The sequence below is a fragment of the Centrocercus urophasianus genome, unplaced genomic scaffold (genome assembly GCF_019232065.1).
Source record: "Centrocercus urophasianus isolate 14NV4802_14NV808 unplaced genomic scaffold, USGS_Curo_1.0 seq_34, whole genome shotgun sequence".
Classification (NCBI taxonomy): domain Eukaryota; kingdom Metazoa; phylum Chordata; class Aves; order Galliformes; family Phasianidae; genus Centrocercus; species Centrocercus urophasianus.
In genome coordinates, this window is record NW_024884911.1 from 7,983,923 (window position 1) to 8,004,744 (window position 20,822).

Consider the following 20,822-nt stretch of genomic DNA (forward strand, 5'->3'; position numbering starts at 1 on the left):
CCCCGGCCCCGGAGCAGCAGGCACAGCGCGACGCCACGCGCTCGCCGGCCCGGCCCTCCGCCCGGTACGCAGCGCGAGGGGCCTCGGCGGGCGGAGGCCGCGTTCTGGCGGAGCTGCCCCCTGGCGGCCGCGCTGGGCGGTGCGGCCCGGCCCGGCTCCACGGGCGATACGGCGGCTCTGCCCCCGCCCGGCCCGGCGCGGCACCCCAGCGGCGCAGCCCCGGGAGCGGAGCGGGGTCGGCTCTGCCGCCCGGTGCGGCCGCTGCGCGCGGGGCCGCAGTGAGTGCGGTCCCTGCAGTGTTATTGACCTTGATTCTCTCTCATTTGCATCCGGCATTTTTCATCCTCTGGAATATGGTGTTTGGGGACCTTTCCATCATTAAGTGGATTTACAGCAATTTCCTTATGTGTTTTCTCCAAGGGATTCTGTTATGAGAGGCACATTAAATCTCCATTAATACCTCATTATCCGACTGATAAGATTACCATGATAATGAGGCAGAAATTCTAATTGTTTCACTTCTTATTGTGCCTTTCATTAAATCATATACCTGGAAGTTGCTGTCGGAGCGAGGAGCTGCAGCCCCCGGCTGGGAGCCCATTCCTGTGTGCTGCTCCCAGACCGCAGCCCCGGGGATGTTGGCATGTGGGGATCCCCGGCCTCCTCCTGCTGCTACTCGCCCATGGCTGCTGGGCTGTACGAGGCCGGTGCCCACGTGGCTGGGTGAGCACTGCAGGGCAGTGTGGCAGGGCTCACACAGACCCACAGCTGCCAGGCTGCAGGATTTGGGCTCTGGTGATGTTGGCAGCTCCTCTCCGTCAGCGCCCTTCTGCGCCAGTAGCTGCAGCGCTCTCCCCAAGGCTCAGACGAGGGCCCTGTCCCTGGCAAATGCCCTCCCATGGGCCCAGCATGCCCTCGGTTCCTGCTCATGTGCCAGGGCCGTGGCTTCGTGCTGCTCTGTCCTGAGGGCTTCCAGGTGCAGGGGTGTACAGCGTGTCACAGCCTCCTTTGAGCTGTTACAGCCCATCAGGTCAATGATCCATGAACTAAAAAGTCTCTAAGCAGGAGCAATTATTGTCTATCATGTGTCAAAGGCGCCTGTATTGACCCCGATAGATGGAGCCATTATGGCCTGTTGAGTCAACGATCCATGAACCTCGGTCCCTGGGAGTAGAGATCCTGCCTCACTGTGCTGGCACGACTTGTCCCAGCACAGCCTGTCGCCTCATGGCCTGATCCTGTGCGTCCTGTCCCCCCAGATGAGCCACGTGCTCTGGGCACTCAGGTCTTTCCTAGGCTTTGCACTGTGTCTAGGTGGCGGATCCTGCCTTGCTGGGCAGTTCCTTTTGTCTCACTGGGAGCCTCGGCAGGCTGTGGTGGCTATGGGAACAAGGATGGAGAGATGGAGCCCTGGCCAGGTCTTGGTGCCCCTGCCTGCGTTGCTCACGTCTGGATCTGCAGCAGCAAACAGCGTTATCCCGCACAAGTGGACTTTGTTAGGCTCCTCCCGCACTAACGAGGCGACGTCTCCATAGTAACTGGCGCATTTGGAGGGCAGGAGGCGCACGGGAGACAAAGCCCGTGCAGGAGCGGCGGCAGAGCTCGCTGAACCCGGCCCAGCAGAGGCGATGCCCCCCCGTGGTGCTGCTCCGGCCCTCGCTGCGGGACTGTGAGGAGCTGGGTGTGATGGTGCAGCCCTGGAGCTTGTTGCGGCCACGCGGCAGCGGGACGATGGCTGTGGCTGGACGAGGTCGTGGCACCGATCTGCCGAGCTGGAGCTGCCCGCGTGCCTGTGGGCTGGCTGTGCTGCGGCTGCGGGGCCAGGCGCGTGTGGGGCTGGCAGGGCTGTGCCGTGTTCCCTGCCCTGCCGGCAGTCTGGCCACTTCCCCGTGTCGCCGGCAGAGCCACTGGGCTGGGGTTAATCAACATTCATTCATGTTTCCAAGTGTAAATTGAGCATTTGTTTAATTACGTGTAAGTAGCAATACATTCTGGCCATTATCTAAATCACTATTTTATTTCCTGGATGTGGTTTCATAATGCTGGGTTTGTGCTCCAGCCTCTGCATCATTAACAGAGAAGAGTTAATGAATATAAAAGCGTAAAGGCTAATTACACTTTAATTTACAATCACGGTCTCATTTTGGGACCACATGAAATCTGTTTTGAAAACAATTAAAAAAAAAATCCCTGTGAAGGTCTGTCTGGTGAGCAGCGGGGTTTTGGCACGCAGTGAGCGGTGCCAGCGGCGGGGCCTGGTGCCCGGTGTGCGGCGCTGGGGCTGCGCGGGGCCAGGAGCTGCCGTGGGCACAGAGAGGAGAGGAACGTAAAGCCGAGCCTGAGCGGAGAGCACGGTTCACCTGAAGGAGACAAAGATTTATAGGGCTGCAGATGTTGAAAGCAAAATTCAGCGGGACTGCTGACTCAAGCACTTTGCCATCTTTACAATTACGGGAGATATAATGGCGTGCTTCGCGGGAGCAGGGCTGGAGCATTGGTACCCAGATATTGCGTGGTGACGCAATCTGAAATTGAAGCTCACAGCAGGAGAGGTGAAGGAGAGCAGCTTTGGACTTCGGTTCTGCTGTGACACCTACAGGGGTTGCCCTTGTGCATGGTGTGCATCTGTGGGTGCACACCTCCATGCCACGGTGGCGGCTGAACGAACATCTCTATATTTCCTTCATTGTTCTGGTTGCCTCAAAAATGAAATAAAAACAGAACACTGACTTCAGGAGGAAGCGGGGCCTGTTCTCTGTGCTGGGCTGGCTGCCCGCAGAGGAAATAAATCTCCCCGGGAAAACCACTTTGCTCTCACGATTTCAATCCAGCAGGGCACAGTGGCATCACTCACTTCTTGTTTTATTTAGCTGATACTCCCTTACTGGGCCGGGAGAGCTCTGTGGAAGCACAGTGCTGCCCCAGGGCTGTGGGCAGTGATGCCCGTGGGCAGGTCTGTGCCTGGCTGCACCCTGGACAAGGGCAGGGTGTGTCCTGCTGCTCCCAGGCAGTTCTGGAGGCAGTTCTGGGCCATCTGCTCAGAGCTTAGAGGACTCAGCACTCCATGATGGCCCAGAGACTCTGCAAATGCCTCTCCTGGTGATGGATACGCTGAGCCCTGGATCGGTGGGCTATGCCAACACTGGGGCACCGTACGTGGCAGTGAGCTGCTGAGCCCAGCGCCAGGCCATCCCTGCTGCTCTCCCCCTCCTGGCACCAGAGCTGCATGCAGCTGAAACCCTTCTGAGTCCCTCAGACAGGTTTGTCATCCGCTTGTCACTGAGCAGCAAGGCCGTGTCACTAATGAACACATCCAGTGCTCTGAGTGCCTGCAGTCGCTAATTGAAAGCATTCACAATTGGGAATTAATGTGGGTTAGGCACACTTGCTGCACTAATAAAGATTTGCCTTTCAAAAGCCTCCGTCTGCTGCAGGCGGCAGTGTGGCGGAGTGGCACTACTGGCCATGTGGCACCACAGCGCGCAGCGCCCCGGCCGTGTCCTGCAGCAGGCAGTGCTGCTGCACGGTGCCCCTGCTCTGCAGACAGCCTGTGCCCTCCAACAGCAGCTGCAGCTGAGGTGGCTGCTCTGCACACTGCAGGCCTGCAGGCACGCAGTGGCCCCGGTAGCTGCAGATCTCCCATTACGTTGCTCTGGAATGGGGAAATGTCCCATCTCTGCCGGTGCCTGGTCCTCCTCCTCCTGTCCTAGTGTTATCTGCGATGATTCCGTATTTACTTCAGATCATGGAGGGAGATGCAGAATATCACCATTCGATGACGATTCCCCATTGACAGCCGCTTTCTGAGAGCTGTCAGTCACTGTGTTCCTAATCCTTTTAATGTGTGCTCTATTGATATTACATAGAGCTAATTTTTTAATCAAAACGTCATGTGCTATTAAATCAAACGCCTAACAGGACCTGCATGTACTGCTGCTCCTCAGTTACTTTGTTAGTTACACTTCTAAATTCAGAGAGCAGACCCAAATTTTTTGACAAGCTGTGGTTATCTGTGAGCTGCACCAGCAGCACTGTCTTTCAGGGACAGAATCTGTGCTCAGCTCCTCAGCTGCACTCTGCGGCACCGGCGTTGGCTGGAGGGGATCGGCCAAACCCCCACAGCCCAGCACTGGCATCCGGGGGCACCGTGGGGACCCTCAGTGCTGCAGTACTGCACTGCATGCCACGGTCTTCTGCTCCGTGGGACCAGCAGTCCCAGGTGGACGTCTGCAGTGAGATGGATCCTGAGGGCTGTGGGGACCACGTGTCCCTTGTGGGCAGGAGGTGCCCAGCAGGCGGTGTGTTCCTGGGGTGGGGACACATACCCCGGTGCCATATGGCATGACCCAGCCATGGGGACATGGGGCTGGGTGGTGGTGTGGCCCTGCTGCCACCTGTGCTGGGTGAGGAGCGGGGCCAGGGCACTTCACGGTTAACGGCTCGGTGGGGAAATGGGAATTTTCCTCCTGTATTGGATGCAGCCTCTGACCTGAAAACAACCAATCCAGCCTCTCCTGGACTTGGAGCACGAACAGGCGTGCAAATGCGAGATGACAGCCCACGGCACACCAATATGGTTACCAGCTGTCCGGCTGCCATGGGCCGCGCTGTTCTGGACACAGGTGCAGCCGGGGAGGGGGCGTGAGAGGCAGAGAGGGGCAGGCGGGGGCTCGCTGCCCATTGCCACGAGCAGAGTGGCTGCACCAGCCCCACACCTCGAGGGGCCCCCGGCAGCCATGCCCCTGGCTGCACAGTGGGTGCATGAAAAGCTCTGATTCCGGAGAGCAGCCATCGTTTGTGCACCTCGCTTAATTCCTGGGTTATCTTCTTCCTCCCGGTTCTTCCTCCCATCCCCTTGCAGCACCTCCCTGCTTGGTCTCTGAGCTGTGGGACCTGTGGTGGGGGGTGGTACCCCATGCTGGGGCTTTGCCACCTCTCTCCTCTTTGGATCAAACAACTCTTTGTAAATCTAAATTAATAAGGTTGCCCGGCTATAGACAGAGGAACACGTACTGTATCTTGTCTTTGTCGATCAATGCATTATATCATCCCATAAAACTGATTAAAAAGCAGAGCAGTTCATCTCGCCAGGTTCCATGTCTCAACATTATAAATTTCATATTATGGTTAATGATTGTCAGTGCAGATGGAGTACATGCAAGCTGATCAGTATTGTAGTTTATAATTAATTATTGGAGTGTTGCTGCAGAGGACACTGAGGAGGGGGTGGCTGCTGATTAGCAATTTGTTCTCTCTCAAACACTGAAGGAGCAATGGGAATTTGTGCGCCTGGCACTGCAGGCAGAGGGGTGGCTGCTGGCACCAAAACCATTGCCGTGCTCATGTGGCACTGTGGCAAGGGAGGGGTGGCCGCGGCACACGCAGAGCCCATTCCCCAGCCCCGGGCGAGCGGTGCCACGTTTGTGCCCGAGGCCCAGAGCTCTGCCCTGCAGCCCCGCAGCCCTGGCCCTATCTAACCGCTGAGTGCTCTTCCCACAGCTGGCACTGGTTTCTCATCTGGAGATCAGAAGGGCAGAAATTCTGCGGGAGATGAAAAAAAACAAACCCAAAGTTCCATTAAAGGCGAACTACCATTGGCAAGTGTGCACTGTAATTGGATTAGGTCTTTATCAGATCTTCCCATTTGCGGAGGCGTGAGCAGTCCTGGGGCTGCGCAGAGTCAATCAGTGAGGACAGGGGGGGCCGTCTGCTCCTCTGCGGGGGTGCCGGCTGATCGAGGGGATTTAGCTTTTATTGACTAATAATAATGTTTTACAAAGGGAGAAGCGGGGCCCTGCGCCAAAGGAAAGTGTCTGAGCTCGCAGAGCGACTGGCTCACAGCGGCGGTTTGTGTTTGTTTATTTTCCATTCCCGGGTTTATCACGGCGATGATTTCAATCCCCCAGCAGCAAAGCAATGAGAAGCACCAAACTGGAATGCAAACGGCCGCGTTTCCCCAGAAGATGGTTTTCTGTGCGAGTGAAAGCTTCCAACAGCGCGGTGGGAGAGCAGCGCTCGGAGAGGGGCGTCTGCAGTGCATCCCTGGCCCTTCCAGCAGCCCAGTGTTTGAGAATGCATGTTAAAAGGATATTAAAGCCTGGGACAAGATTTACATGGAAACACGATGTTTTAATATTTTATCTCTCGGGAACCCAGACGCTAAATAGTTGATAGCATAGACAAATTTTATCATTTTAGAAAGAACCAGCATTGAATACTCTTTGCTGGGTTAGCACACGGATCAGTGAGGCGGCAGGTCGTGGTACCACTGCTCATGGGCTCCCACTCTGCCACCGCCACACCGTAGGCTGGGACAGGGACAGGGACGGTGAGCACACGGCTCCCACGGCCCTCCCGCCCCGCTGGGGTGAGTGCGGAGTCCCTGCTCCCTCCGCTTGGAGCTGCCCCGGCTCCAGGCGCGGGCTCGGAGATGGCCGCAGCCGGGCCCGGATGGGGTCAGGATGGGGCTGAGGCAGCGCGTGCGCAGCCGGCGCGGTGCCGGAGGGCTGCAGGCAGCCGCCTCAAGGTGGCGCGCTGGGAGCGGGAACCGCGCCGCAGAACAAAGGCGGCTGCGTGCAGCCCAGCCTGCGGCGCGTCCTGCAGGCCCGGCCCGCGGCTCACCCTGCGGCTCACCTTGCGCCTCAACCCGCAGCGCACCCTGCAGTTCGCCCTGCAGCCCCGGCCCGGCCCCGGCTGCAGACTCAGCTCCTGCTCTGGGCAGGAACGCGGTGCAGTGCTGACGAGCAAACCCTGCGGTGTCCTGGTGGTGTCATCGCAGATGAACAGCACCCCGTGAATGAGGAGCTGGGTGCTTTCCTGCTGGCACCGGCGTTAGTCCCACATCAGCCCCTCCTGTGCGCACACCGGTGTGCGGTGCTGGCTGCCGGTGGGGACATGGGTGCACCCTCAGAGGTGGCACAGCTCCGAAGTTTTGCCCTTCTTGTTTGGTGCCATCCTGCGCCTGCAGCCGCACGCTCTGTGCCCGCTGTGTGCCAGGCCCGTCCTGCAATTAGTGCATTCTGGGGGAGCTGCTCGGTGCTGTCGCCTTGACATTGAGACCTAAATTTGCCGTAAAGCCAAATGGATACGCACACCCACATTTCTGAGGCTTTTAGTTCAGCAACAAGTGAATCCATCAAAGCCCAGCAACTAATTTAATAGCAATAATGAAAGGTGTGCGTCACTATTAATTTAAGCACTCCAACATTAGCCTTGCACTTAGAAACCAGCAAGGCAGAGCTATTTACAAATGAATGTACCGGGGCAATAAATTGAAAGTACTGGTTTGACCTGCGGTGGCTGCTTTTTTCATTTATACACAGATACATTTCTATAGATGAATTTACTCCCATCTCTTTAGCGAGGCCTCCCTAATTAAGTTGAAGTGGCAGTGGAATTGTGGCAGTAAGTGTGGAAAGAAGCGGCTAAAAATGTATTTAATTCATTATAAATAATCTTTGATACCAGGAGGTTGGATAAAGGTTTGCAGTATCAGAGCAGGCTGCCGAGGAGGCCAAGGAGATTGCTCGTGAGCAGCAAAAGCATTTGCATCGCTGAGTTTGACCTCCTCACACCGAGGGAAGGAGCTGCGGATGGAAGGGGGGCTGCTGGCACCAGAGCTGGCAGTGGGACGAGTGGGAGCCACGGTGCCGGGGGGGCCGCAGTGCGGGGTGCCGACTCTGTGCTGCGTGTGCCCCCAGGATGATAACGTATGTTAAGAGGAAGGTGTATGTCACCCACATTAAAGGAGTTTAATGCGCTCGGAGTCACATTATTGTACCCTTGTAGAATACATTATCTGTCATGCTGCCTTTACAGGCTGTCACCTCGCAGAAAGGCTACAGTGTTCCTGGAAACCATTATCAGACTCTGATGATACGATCAAAATCGGAGCGAGCTGCATGGTGGGGGCCCAGCGGCCGGGGCTCTGTGCACTGCACTGCAGCATTGCGGGATGGGGCTGCTGGGACTGGCAGGTCGGGGTTGGGGAGGGGGGCACATCGCCACGGGACCCTCGGGCAGGGCAGCAGCTGTGCGCCCAGCGGGCAGAGCTCAGCTCCGAGGCCGGGTTGGGGCCCTGCTGCTGTGCCCTGGGTGGCTCAGCACCGCTCAGTGCAGCGCCGACCTGAACGCGGTGGGAACCGGTGAGCATCAGCCTCTAAATACTGCTCTTCCTTTTCCCTGTCGGGTGAAATTAAAAAAAAAGAAGCCTGCTTTTTTTGGAGTGTAATCTTCCGCCTGCGACAAGAAGACGCGTAAACTGATAAATTGCAGATTAAACGAGTGCCACACTCCACTCCAGTCCCTGGCTGTTAATTCCCCTGTTGTGCAATTCCCCGCTTTCAGGGCCTGTCAATTCCACCTAATCGCAGGCGGCACTAAAACACCCTGCCCTGACAGCACGGGCCGCCAGCCCCCCGCTCCTCACTCAGGTGGATTGCATGCATCACTTATGCACAAATCAGCAATATGCCAGCGGGGAGGAATTATGTCGGATGACAGCCCTGACACGCAGTGCAGATTGCAGAGCACGTGGCCGCAGCCGCCGTGACAGATTGCGGTGCGTGGCTGCGCTGGTGCGGGAGCGGCTCCGGGACACAACTGGCCCTTCTGTGCCTCACCGGGCTGCAATGCCTCGTGTGTGGGCAGTGCCTGGCCTGAGAGCACAGGTCAGCAGGTGTGGCCATCCTGCTGTTCATCGGGCCTTCCTGCTGCTTGTAGGGATGTCCTGGTGCACGGGCCAGAGCCCATAGCGGGTGCAGGGGGTGCTGGGCCCTCTGTGGCAGCGTGCTGGGGGTGGCCCCATGTGCTCCACTGGCCATCCAGTGGATGTCAGTTAAATGTTTAGCTTGCCTCAATCTGTGATCCTGAAAAGCTTAAATTGATGACAGCCTTGCAGTTGCTCATTAATAATTGCTTCATTACTGTATGCTATCACATACTCCTGACAATAATGGTGTTTGCTGGTGTATTTCTAATCATCCAGCATTTCAGTTCCCTCACTGAGCCCCAGACTCCTTGGTGTGCAGCTCCCTCAGAGGCAGCACATCCCTGCCCGGTGTCAGCACTGCTCCCACAGGGATGGGATGGCTGGGATGGCTGCTGCCAACCTCATGCAGCTGCTTCCCTCTGTGCACTGCGGGCATGAGGCCTCAGCCCCACAGAGCCAGGACCCCCACACTGCTCCCCACCCCGGCTCTGTTCCTCAGGACCTGGGGTGGCTTCCTGAGCTCTTGGCTTGCACTGGGCGCACCAGGCACCGCTCGGTGCCATGGCACAATGGCAAAGACTGACCCTGCATTCCCACCCGGGGCGTTAAAAATCTGCTGCAACTTGTCAGAAAAATGAATAAATGAGCGCATTATTTTTTCATTTTGGAGCTCAGCATCTGTTTGTCTAATCAAGAAAGAGAACTGGGAAAGTCAACCAGGGCTGACGCACACATTTTATTTAACTTTTCCTCTGTCAAAGGAGTTTAAATGTGTAATGAACAGGCCATGGTGATTTGAAATATAATCCCATTACTCTGATGAGATTACCGAGGCTGTGAGAGTTCACAAATCATACTTAGGGTTTTTAGAGCCAACAACACCCCGCTGAGGTTTTTTTCCCTCTTTTGCATTGACGCAGAGATGCGTGGCACCGCACAGCCACGGTGCGTGGCCCTGCCCCACTGTGCCTGCTGCTGGCAGCAGTGCCGGCCCAGCTCTGAGCAGTGGGGCCGCAGTGCCGCCCCCCACAGCCCCGCACTGCCGCCCCTGGCCTCGCCCATCCCCACACCGCAATGGCCGCCCCAGGATGTGATTTAAGGAGCATTAATTTTAGCAGCAGTGGCGCCCAACACCACCGCCGCCTCGGCAGCGCGCTTCCGTGAAATTCATGGGCCCATTACAAACATGTCTCCATAAATAACTCCCCCCATTAATCTCAGGGCTGCACCCAGGGCGGCATGATGGCTTCTGCCTGCTCGTCCCCATTGCTGGGTGGGAGCAGCGCCGTCCATGCAGAGCCCAGCCCCGGCCACACTGCCAATGGACGTCCTCCGGCCCGCAGAGATCTCTGCTCCATCTCTCCTGGCAAACCCCACCAGAGCTGCACAACTGCCTGGAGCACATCACTGCTGCTGTGGCCCAAGCAGCCCTGCACCAACCATGGGTGCACAGGGCCCGTTCCCAGTGCATGGCCCTTCTGCATCTGCGGAACTTAGGGCTCCTGGAATGGCTGGAAGGAAGGGCAGCTGAAGAGCCTTCCATTTTTATCTAACTTGAAAGTAGATACAGAAATGTATCATTTCAGTTTGAAATAGAGGCTTAATTTTCTGCATTAGGTGAAGAGGCTTCTGGCATAAAGCAGATTTTGCGCATGCATTATGTATCACTTGAAGTAACCTCTGGCCACATTGCTCAGCCCAGGGCTGTGCCAGCACAGCACAGATGTTGCAGCACTGCAGCTTGAAAGCCGCTCCGTTCCTCTGCGTATCTCCTGGAGCAGTGCTCAGCCCCTGCAGGAGCCTCCCGGGGCCCCGCACTGCTGCAGGTAGAGCTGCAGTGCACAGGAGAGCAGGGCCTCTTCACAGGAAGAGAAAATGTGGGCACCCCCCAACAGAGTCTGATGCATTTCAGGGAGAAGTATCCCTGCTCGGCAGCCAGCAGCCACCCTGTCTGCTGAAGCCCAGTAACACGGCATGGAAGGAACAGCTTGCTTCCCTGACCCAGTTGAATGCCCATCTGAATCAATTAAATCTACAACTACCGGGAAAGACCAGCCGGGATGGCTCTGCGCTCAGCTGCGCGCAGATTGCAGCCAGGAGCCCCGCTTTGACTTTTGCAGCAAGCACCAAGCAGTGGAAACACGTTCCCTGCACCGTGTGTTCCGATCTGCAGTTTGAAGGAAAATTCATTTCTTAAGTGTGATCAAGTGTCTCGGAGCAAGCAGACTCAGCCCCGGCCCCCTCGAGCCGCCGCTCGCTGTGTGCACCCCGACCCCAGCTGGTGCTGTGTGCTCAGGGGCGGGCAGTGCAGGTATGGAGCAGCACGGCCTGGCAGGGGAGCACCCACCTGCACTGCGGCACTGCCAATGGGGAGGGCTTTATTGTGACAGGCCTTCCTTTCACTGAGAGGAAAACACTGCACCTACCAAATATCTCCTGAGAACGAGTAAACGTGGCAGCAGCGTTATGGCCAAGAAAAGAAGTTGGAGATGGAAGTCGTTCCCAACACCAAAGTAGGGAACATTTTCATTTAAGAAGAACTGAAACTGGGTGGCAAAGCACATTCACATAACAACTTTAATGTTAAATAGCCCACAAAGCTGAATAAAGGAATAATTTACATTGCATTATTGGAAAGGTTTTCCTCCGTTGCGTCTGTGCTGCAATTGTGCATACAAAATACTTAAAAATGTAATACCGTACTATAAAATATGTTTACTTCTGTTTTATCCTTTGCAAATAGGAACTGTGGAAGACTGCACACAGAGACCGCACGGCCCTGGGGGGCGGCACTCATGTGCTTCCAAAACTGAATCTTTCACAACAGAGAACTTAAATGTAACAGACAGCTGACACAGAGCCCTGCTGCCTTCCTGCTATCCACACCCTGCACATTAAGGCTCAGAGCATATTTTGTACAAAAGTAAGGTAGGACGCACACTGCTGGAGGTGGTGCTGCAGCACGGCAGGGAGGGCACGCAGCCCACGCAGCTCCACGCAGCCCCACATTCGCACACAGCCCGCGCTGCCGGCTGGGCTCTGAGCAGCTCGCAGGGCTGTGGGTGCAGCATGGTACAAACCCACGGCTGCAGCACAGGGCTCCAGCATCGGCAGCTTGAAGAGATTTGTGAAAGACACCTCTGGTGAGTGGAACCAAAATGCAGCTCTGGCTCCTGAAATCCCATTCACGTGTTCCCTGATATGTTGAAGACAGACAAGGCCAGCACAGTCACAAGTCCCAGTACAGAGCAGGCCTCTGTTTTTATTCCTAGAGAACAGTAAGGAGCAGGGGCACACCCAGCACCGGGTGCCAGCCGTGGCCTCAGCGCTGTGCCGCGCTCTCCTCAGGCTGCAGATGCTGCCTTGGTGCTGGCTGCAGGAAGTGCCTTCCACAGAGGGGACGCAAAGCTGAGGAGCAGCTACACAAACCTGTTTTGGAAAGAATGAAGCAAAAGAGACCTGAACTGCCTCAGCGCTCCCCCACCAGTCGCTCTGCCATGGCTGCTGCTCTTGGCTCACAGTTGCCTCTTGCACGTCAGCAACAGAAGCGCAACCATCTGGGACTGCAGCCTCCCCCCAAAAGAACTGTGCATCAGATGGACCTTGAAAAAGATTACATCTGTTTATTAATAGTAAAAATGGATACATTTGTCCTACATTTTGTTTTTAGAAATTTGATCATGTCACAAGCAATACCTGTGTGTACGTGGGTGTATTACAGATGTATATAATTTATTTTAACCAGGCTGTGAAATAATATGTAATCACATCTCTTCTTGTGATTGTACATAATACAGTAATTAAATGATGCCAGTCTACGTCATTCTCTTATTTCTAATCAAAGGAACCTGAAGCGTAACAGTCTTCTTTCCGGCTGATATGGCTCTTTATTTGTGTCACAGGGGAGACCTCCTCTCGCCAAGGAGGGACCACCGTGCAGCCACCAGACACGGGGTCGCGCCGATGTCCTCCCCGGCCGCTCCTGCCGTCAGCAGCTGGAGCTCCGCCGCTCTGCCCCGGCCACCGGCAGCCCCCGCCCCGAACACGGCGGTCAGGCTCTGTTCGAGGCCCGGCGCTACTGCTGTCCCGATTTCTTCTCCTTCTGGAAGCTAAAGCTTGTTCTCCTGTTCAGTTTTCTTTGTTTCTGAGCAAAATATTCCGCTCTGGCTGTACTTGCTCGTGATTCCAGAATATAGTTAACCTGCAAGACACGGAAGGATTTCACTGCAGTGGAGCTTTGGCATGCAGCCCTGGGAGGGCACGGACCCTTGCACCTCCAGCAGGGCGACAGGAAAAGGGCAAAACCACAGCAGGAGCGGCCCTGCATGTGGGCCACCCCCGGCTCTGCCCCTGTCCTCGTGCCTGGGCAGCTCCGTCCCCCAACACAGCACGTCCTGCGGCCACTGTGCTGCTCGGGAGTGGTAATGGGCTTCAATAAAAGATTTTATCAGCTTTAATAAAAATAATACCTCCATTATGATGTTTGCATACTCAGCTAATCTCAGAGTTTCCCTGTGTTTTGGCATATTTTACTTGATGAAAGCATTTTTAAATGATATTTAACAAGCCTGCTATTCCCTAAATTTATTATCTCCAGTGCTTTGTGATAATCAGATAGATAATTTTAATGGAAGGTTAATGCAAGAATCAAAAAGATAAAAATGCCCTTTGGTCCGCCATTAGCTGGTTAATATGCTGTGGCTTAAAACTTGCACGATTTTATGCACTGTAGAGTGTTTCACTTTCATTGCATATTACAGCTTAAGGCGTAGAAATATAGGGAGTTTTCATGGTCAATAAAGCCTCGGTGTCTTGCACTTGATCATGCAAAAAGCTTAATTTGAAAAGTCTGATTTCTCTATATTTCTTAATGCTGATGGAATTGAAAATAAACTGGTAACTTACACAAAAACCTAGAAGTATTTTGTATAAACAATTTGTAAGGTAAGAAAAAAAGCACTGCTTGGTAATGTTTCTCCCCTGAATATTCTCGTTACTCAGAGCAAAACTCTTTTCAGCTTTCTTGTGTGAGCAGTCTGGCTCTGCCAAGTGCTCCGGAGACTCCGCAGATGAAGTGGGAGCAGAGGAGCCTGCCGGACTAAGAGCCAAGGGAGAAGGCAGCACGCGCTCAGCCGCCAACACCAGCATTGCAGCAGGTCGGCCATTCGGCAGTCCTGGGGACGTCACACAGCAAAGCAAACATAACGGGTGGATGATTTTGAGTTGACGTAAGATACTAGATTGCAGAAAATGAAGTTTAATCTTCCAATTTGTTTCAGGAAGTAGATCAATAGGTACATCAATGAGCTGTGGGAAAAGCAAGCCATTCTGGCCCGGGGGGGAGCAGTCCTGCTGCACTCAGCACTGCCCCAGCCCAGCTCTGCTCCGCTCGAGCCGCTCCGACGCTGCGCAGCCCTGTGTTCCATGTGTGCCCTGTGGTCCCTGCAGTGCCAATTCCTGACCGAAACCCAGCCCAGGGAGTGGGGCAGCAAACTGGGAGCTAAAGCACCCAAGTGCTCCACAGGTGCTGCGCCATGCCCGTATTTCAGATCCTCCTGAAGACTTCCATGTCTAACAACTGGTACAACACTCAGAATTTTGGGTCACGTTAAAATTTTAATACTCACCTTCAGTACAATTTCATTGACAGTAGCAGCATCTGATTCAAAGTACAGGTGTTTGTAGTCGTGATTGCTTAGATATGTAAGTTTAAATATTGCATGACCTGCAAAGATAAGAAAAAAGGTTCAGAATATTTCTCTAAAGTTTTCTGCCGAGCTGTGTGCCTGACAGAAGCAAAACACAGATGGTGATCTTAGCATACCATCAGCACAACAGAAGGGAGCAATGAAACGCTGACAGGCTTCTTGTGTCATTTCAATTTAAGGCAAGTGGTGGCTTACAGGAGCAGCTGAACTCTTTCAATAAAGTTCATTTTCCCATCACATCCCTGCTGCAGGAAAAGCAAAGATCTATCAGACGGTCAGTTAGCTCACAGCCAGCCCACGGCCGCAGGGCTCGCACCGCCACGCTGCAGCAGCTCACCTAGCAATTCAGTGTAACCACCACACATAGAAGTGCCATATTTAAGGTAAAAGGCCAATTAGTCCCAGAATTATTATAAAATCCCCTCCCCAGAATAATACCCAAACCTGCTCTGTTGCTAAGGCAAAGGAAAATGTCACTGTAAAATACAAAGGAATGTAGCAAGGGTACGAGGAAACCAGGCACCTCTCCCTGCAAGCAGAACAATCAAAAACTAACACAGAACTGCAGTTTTTATCTGTGAGGTTCTCTGCTGGCAAGCTTCCCCGCTGCTCAGACCCCAGCAGAGGGTGGCAGTGACCAATGACCCCAATGTGACAGAGCTGGGGCTGCCATGGGCAGCGGTGCCGGAGCAGCTGCAGGGCTGGCGCGTGGTGCTGCGTGCAGGCCGGGTGTGCAGTGCTGCTGAGGCATGCTGAGGGCAGCCCCTGCATCCTGGGTGGAGGGAATGATGGGCGGCGTGCTGACCGCCTGCTTCTCAGCCACACATCACCGGGGGGTGGGGCACGGAGCCACAGGGTGAGAGATTAACACAAAAATTAAGGGAGACCATAGCTTTCATCATGCCCAACGAAGGAACCCTCCCAGGATCTCCATCTTTCCTTTAAAGCAGTGATTTACTCCTCCTTTCTGGCAGAAGCAGTTACGCAGCTGACAGAGGCAGAACACAGAAGTTCATTTCCAACACTTGTTTTAGGATTGTATCGAGTCAGCTGTTTTGAAGACAATTAGAGCTACAGATGCCAATACCAATTGTGCTGCATCCCATGGCAGGAGGCAGAGCTCACTCTGCTGCAGTCCCTCCGGCAGCCTGGAGACAACCCTTGCCAGGGCGGCATCCCTGTGTCCCCACATCCCTGTGTCCCCGACCAGGACAGCAGCTGCTCAGCCACAGCCCCTGAGTTGGACCGCCCTGCAATGCCCCAGCATGGAGCAGGATGAGCCCTGCACGTGGCAGGTGATGTAGTGGAAAGAGGCTAAAAAGACTTTTCTTTAGAAACTCCATTACACTATTATGTTTATGTGCTCCCATGTCCACATCATACTATTTACAGCATGAAATATTAGTTCATTGAAATCATAACTGGCACTTTGCTCTGCTACTGTTCCAGCCAGATGGAATTTATGAATTGTGAGATTGATTTCCATTTCCAAGAGTGCTTAAATGTGTGATGTACCACTTTCCAATAGAGCACCACCTCTGACAATTCAGAGATCAATAGGAACTTCAGTGGTTTTTTATATTTCCATACAAGAATATCTGGCAGCAAACAGCAGCAGCGGGATTCTACCATACATGACAGCAGTTAAAACAAATGCAGATCTTGTACCAACAACATCATCACAATGACTCCTGCACGAGCAGTGTGCCCTCAGCCTGTTTGGAACACAGCCGTTCAGCTCCAGCAGCTGTCTGTCACCAGGACCACAGACAGGTTACACACGTCACCTGTGCTGGGCAGCTGAAGGCAGAAGGGGACCAAACAGGGACATTGTAATACCTTGCAATCAGGTTTTACTGGCTGGAAAATATGGATTATTTTACACTGTATTCATCTGCTAAAACATTTAAGGAAAGAAACTCAGGTTTTCAGACAGTGCCAGGCACGCAGCAGGAGCACTGCAGGTCACTGCACTGGGATGCGCAGCCTGCGGGACGGGCAGCACCTCCACTGCTCATGGCTGCACCCCATTTTCCTGACAACGTTCAGGGAAGAGGTGCTCATCCCAACTGCACATCACCCCCCAGATTCACTGATTTTGTGTCAATTCGAGGCCAATGAGAAATTCTGCTGCAATCTGTATTCCAAACATTCAGGAACAGTTTGTATTCTACCTCTTCCATCAACCCCAAATTCAGAGGGTACCAAAAGCCCCTATCTGTTAGTGCCAATCTTTAAAGCAGTGTGCACTGAGTTAAATCACTAATTAGATGAAGCATGAAAAGAAAATTCGTGAATAGAACAAAACAGAAAATAAACACGAGGAAATGCAAATTTATGTTAATTTTTCAATATACCTTGATGATTGTTTTGTCATTTTGGGCCATAAGGCCTAAGTCAACAATTAAGAGTTATTGAAATAAACAGTGAGAGAAAGACTTCTCTGAAGAACAAAATGCTTACAGGCATCATTCAACATGATGACCATTTTCACCATCCCAGAAACGGCGACCACAACAGGATCAAGCTCCTAAATCCTGCAGACTCAGAAGGGTTTACAAGGACTTTAAAACGCACAGATAAGTAAGCAAGGAATAATGAAAGCAAAATGCATGCAAGCAGTGTTTCTGAACAAAGCCAAGCTTAGTTAAAACACTGCATGAAATGCTGCTATATCTCATCTAAAAGCTTTGAGGAGGAACTCTGTTGTTTTAAATCCACAGTGCTGCCTCAAAAAACAATGCTGCGAGCCTGGAAAGTCAAAAACAATGCACATGTTGCACGAGCATCAAAACCCCAGTCTTAGCGTGGCTGAACAAGAAAACTCGCAGCTCCCTTGCAGGGATGTCAGCTGCTCTCAGCCACTGCAGGCTGCTGGGACACGGTGCAGCGCTGGCAGCAGCGGAGGCAGGCCTGGACTGGGCCAACCTGGTGGGAGCCATGCTCAGCCGGGCTGGGGGTCTCCTCCACAGACAGTGACTGCAGTCACTATGGATGAAACCCCGACCCCGCTGGGAACAACACGGAGTGCAGCCTGCACCTGATGTTCTCCTCCAGAACACGGCTGCTGTGGGAACAAACAACGCCGATGTTCAGAGCAGGGTGCTGCAGCCCTGCCCCCCCATGAACACTCTTCCCACAGCTCAGGTCTTTATGTTCTGCTCTGGGCTTCCTACAAAGCGTTGCTGTTAGTGGATGCCTTGTTTCCAGATGTCCGTAAAGAGCCCACTTCTATGTCAAGTTACGGTAACGATTCACACATCTGGATTTTTTTTCCAAAGCCCTTTGTTTTTTCATTGAATTTTTACCAAAGGCAGAATAAAGATTTTTTTTTGCAAGAATGCACTGAAAATCAGGAGGGGAAATCAGGGTTGCCCCAAACCTCTCACCAGCAACCTTGTTTTGGAAAAAAGATGATAAATAAATCAAAATGCACTAAGCAGTGTTTCCACATGGCAATCGCCTCCTTCATTGCGTCTGCACCTCATCAATCACGCTATTGTCTGCTTGAAAGGCGAGCCTTGTAAATGTCATATCCACTCAAGCCCAAGGAGAAGCGAATCAAAATGCAGCAAGGAGTTTTAATTGGATAGTGTAATTAAACTAAAAAACCCCAGCAGAATAGCTTTGACAGAATAGATGAAGACCCCTTTTAATAGGGCTACAAAACATATTTGTTAAAAGGATGAGGCAATGCACGCTCCTGATTGTGCTCCAGAGGACTCTGATGCAGGCTCCTCAGCAGCAGTGCACTCAGTGGGCTGCAGCCACATGTGTGGGGCCAGGAGCATCCGTCCTGGCCTGCCCTGCTCTGCCTGCCCATCCTGCCCTGCCCTGCTGTGCCTCCCCAGGCCAAAGGCTGCAGGGCTCCAACATCTCTGACCTTTGCCAGCCCCCCGATGGCCGCAATGACCCATGTGCAGTCCAGAGCTGTGACAGAGGTGGGAAGTTCAATGAGACCGAGTGCCGTATGCACGTTGCTGTCTTGCCTCTGAGGCATTTTGCTGCTCTGCGAACCACGGGTCTGCACGCATTTGGACTCACATCTTTCTGATGCACACTTTGAGGTTTCTTTCACTCTGAGCCTGAAGTATTGCTAATATTTTCTCTGCTGAATCTATTTTTTACCCTTTGAGCAGAATCTGTGATTAGGTTTCCATCATGTATGATTTTTCCACTATTATTTCAGAGACTGCATTACTCACAGCAGGAGCATTAATATTAGGAACTACCACGCAGTATTTTGTGCACCATTTGCATAGTGCCTGGGTAATTGCTGCCTCTTTGCTCTGGCCCTACGGCAGGGCCTTGAACAACCGTGCAACATCTTTATTGGAGCTCCCCGAGCAGCGGGAACCCGCTCCTCCCCAACGCGCTCTGTGCGTTTTCAGTCCTTTCACAACCCCATAATGAATTCATTAAATTAGTACTACCAACATGCATAATCTGGAGGAACTTGATACTGAATTAAAACATCAAATACCTTTAGCTTTAAATGAAAACTACATAAAAGCATTTCAGCCATCACTTTGGCTATCACTTACAGCCAGTATGAATACTGCTAGAAAAGCTATTTTCGTGCAGATGTGGAATTCAATGGGAAAGACTGACTTGTGTAGCAACATCAATCAAAACGTCGGCTCTGCTGGCAGCTCTCGACAGTAAGGTGGGTTCAGAGGTCACGGGATAAAGAAAAAGCCAAGCTCTGGTTCAGCTCCAATATCTCCTCACTGGAAGTCTTGCGACGGTGCCTGCCCCCTCTGTACCGGGCGGCTTTCATTAATCTTCTTGCCATCTTTTTTAACTAGTCATGCAGAACCGCTCGATAGCGAGACATATAATGGGGAGGCCCTGTGCCTATTACCAGGTTAACACTCTGTTAAGCCCCAGCGCAACAATGGAATAAGAATTTAAAGGAAATCTTAAGCTGCGGGGTGCAAAGAAGGCAATTAAATTACAAACCGAAGTTACCGATGTACTCCGTGACCTACAGAACACCTTTGTTTAGACTACCTTCATATTAAGGCTGTTTTGACCAAGTGCTTGAGACGTATCTGCTTTCCTAAGAGGAAAAACATACAAAACAGAAGAAAAATGATCACAGAGAACGTTTGTTCAGTGTTTCAAGTAAATTATCAAATAAATCTAATTTCTGCAGCTGTCATAAAACACAGAATGGAGAAAAAAATATTTATTTTGAAAATGGTGTGTCTTGCCAAGTGGTTGGTGCCAGTGCCACCGGATGGCCTGCCCCCAGCATGGCCCTTAGCACTGCCCTGCGCGCTGCCCCGGCCCAGCAATGCAGTGGTCACAGCCCTGTGTGCAGGGTGCTGAGTAGCAAAGGCAGTGGTTAGTGACACTGAAGTTTATCCTTTGTCCAAATAATGTAAGAGACATTAACAGAATCAGATTTCCTTTAAATTACACTATTGCAAAAGGATATAATTGTATTAAACGTATTATGTTGCTTCCTTAAGACTTTATATTATGTACACTTAATTGAGATACAAAGCTCTTTTCAGCTATAAAAATGACAACTACTTTATTAAGGTTTAAATCTTATTTCTCAATGATAGGATGCTTCCTTTCGAGATTCAAAACATTGAGAATCTCTCGTGATAATCAGACTGAACCTGATTTAAACGAGCAGTTTATACACAGTGTTTCCAGGTTCTAATGGCATTTGACCGAGCCAGCAGGGCCATTACCTCTTCTCTCTGTCTAAATTCAGGGAGTCTGATTTAATTTACAAATAAAAATTCAAATGCTAACCTGGGCTACTACGAGGGCAAACAAAAATCATCAGCCGTTCCTGCCTCTGATACCCACAATAACGGCAAATTAGATACCAAAGCTTTCGGTTGTCATCTTCCCTTTTCACTGAGCACAGTTCCGAGTTCTGCTAACTTACAGGAAAGGGAAGCTCTGCTCCTACCAGAACTGCTTCCAGCCCGCCTGCAAACATTCACAGCACGGGATCTGGGTTGTCAGGTCCTTTAACACACAAGTGGCACTAAAGCATGACTGTGCGAACCTGTCATCACAGATAAAACTTCAGCTGAAAGTAAGCAAACCATCCGCACCACGTTTATATATAGTTTCTATCTTTACATTTCCAGTACCAGTAAAAACCCTGACACCCCTTTAGTCCACCGAAAGTAAGAGCTGGCTGAGTTCTATGCAGCGTTAATTACCGGCAGCAGCAGAACAAACGGTGCACGGCCCTCAGTGAGCGCAGCGAGCAGCACACAGAGCAGCACGCAGAGCAGCACTGCCAGCAGCACACAGAGCAGCACACAGGGCAGCACTGCCAGCAGCACACAGAGCAGCACACAGAGCAGCACGCAGAGCAGCACAAGGAGCAGCACACAGAGCAGCACACAGAGCAGCACACAGAGCAGCAC

General features: G+C 52.5%; 1 protein-coding gene across 2 annotated transcripts in view; it reads right to left on the reverse strand.

Moving 5' to 3' along the window:
- Nucleotides 1-12,313: 12,313 nt before the first annotated feature.
- Nucleotides 12,314-20,822, reverse strand: part of MAPKAP1 (MAPK associated protein 1) — an 82,392-nt gene continuing 73,883 nt past the window's right edge. For both annotated transcript variants that reach the window (XM_042830557.1, XM_042830556.1), the window contains 2 exons: nt 14,338-14,435; nt 12,314-12,911 (listed from right to left, as the gene is read on the reverse strand). In XM_042830557.1, the coding sequence (XP_042686491.1) occupies nt 12,786-12,911; nt 14,338-14,435 (224 nt within the window). In that variant the 3' untranslated portion in view covers nt 12,314-12,785. The remainder of the gene's footprint in view (nt 12,912-14,337; nt 14,436-20,822) is intronic.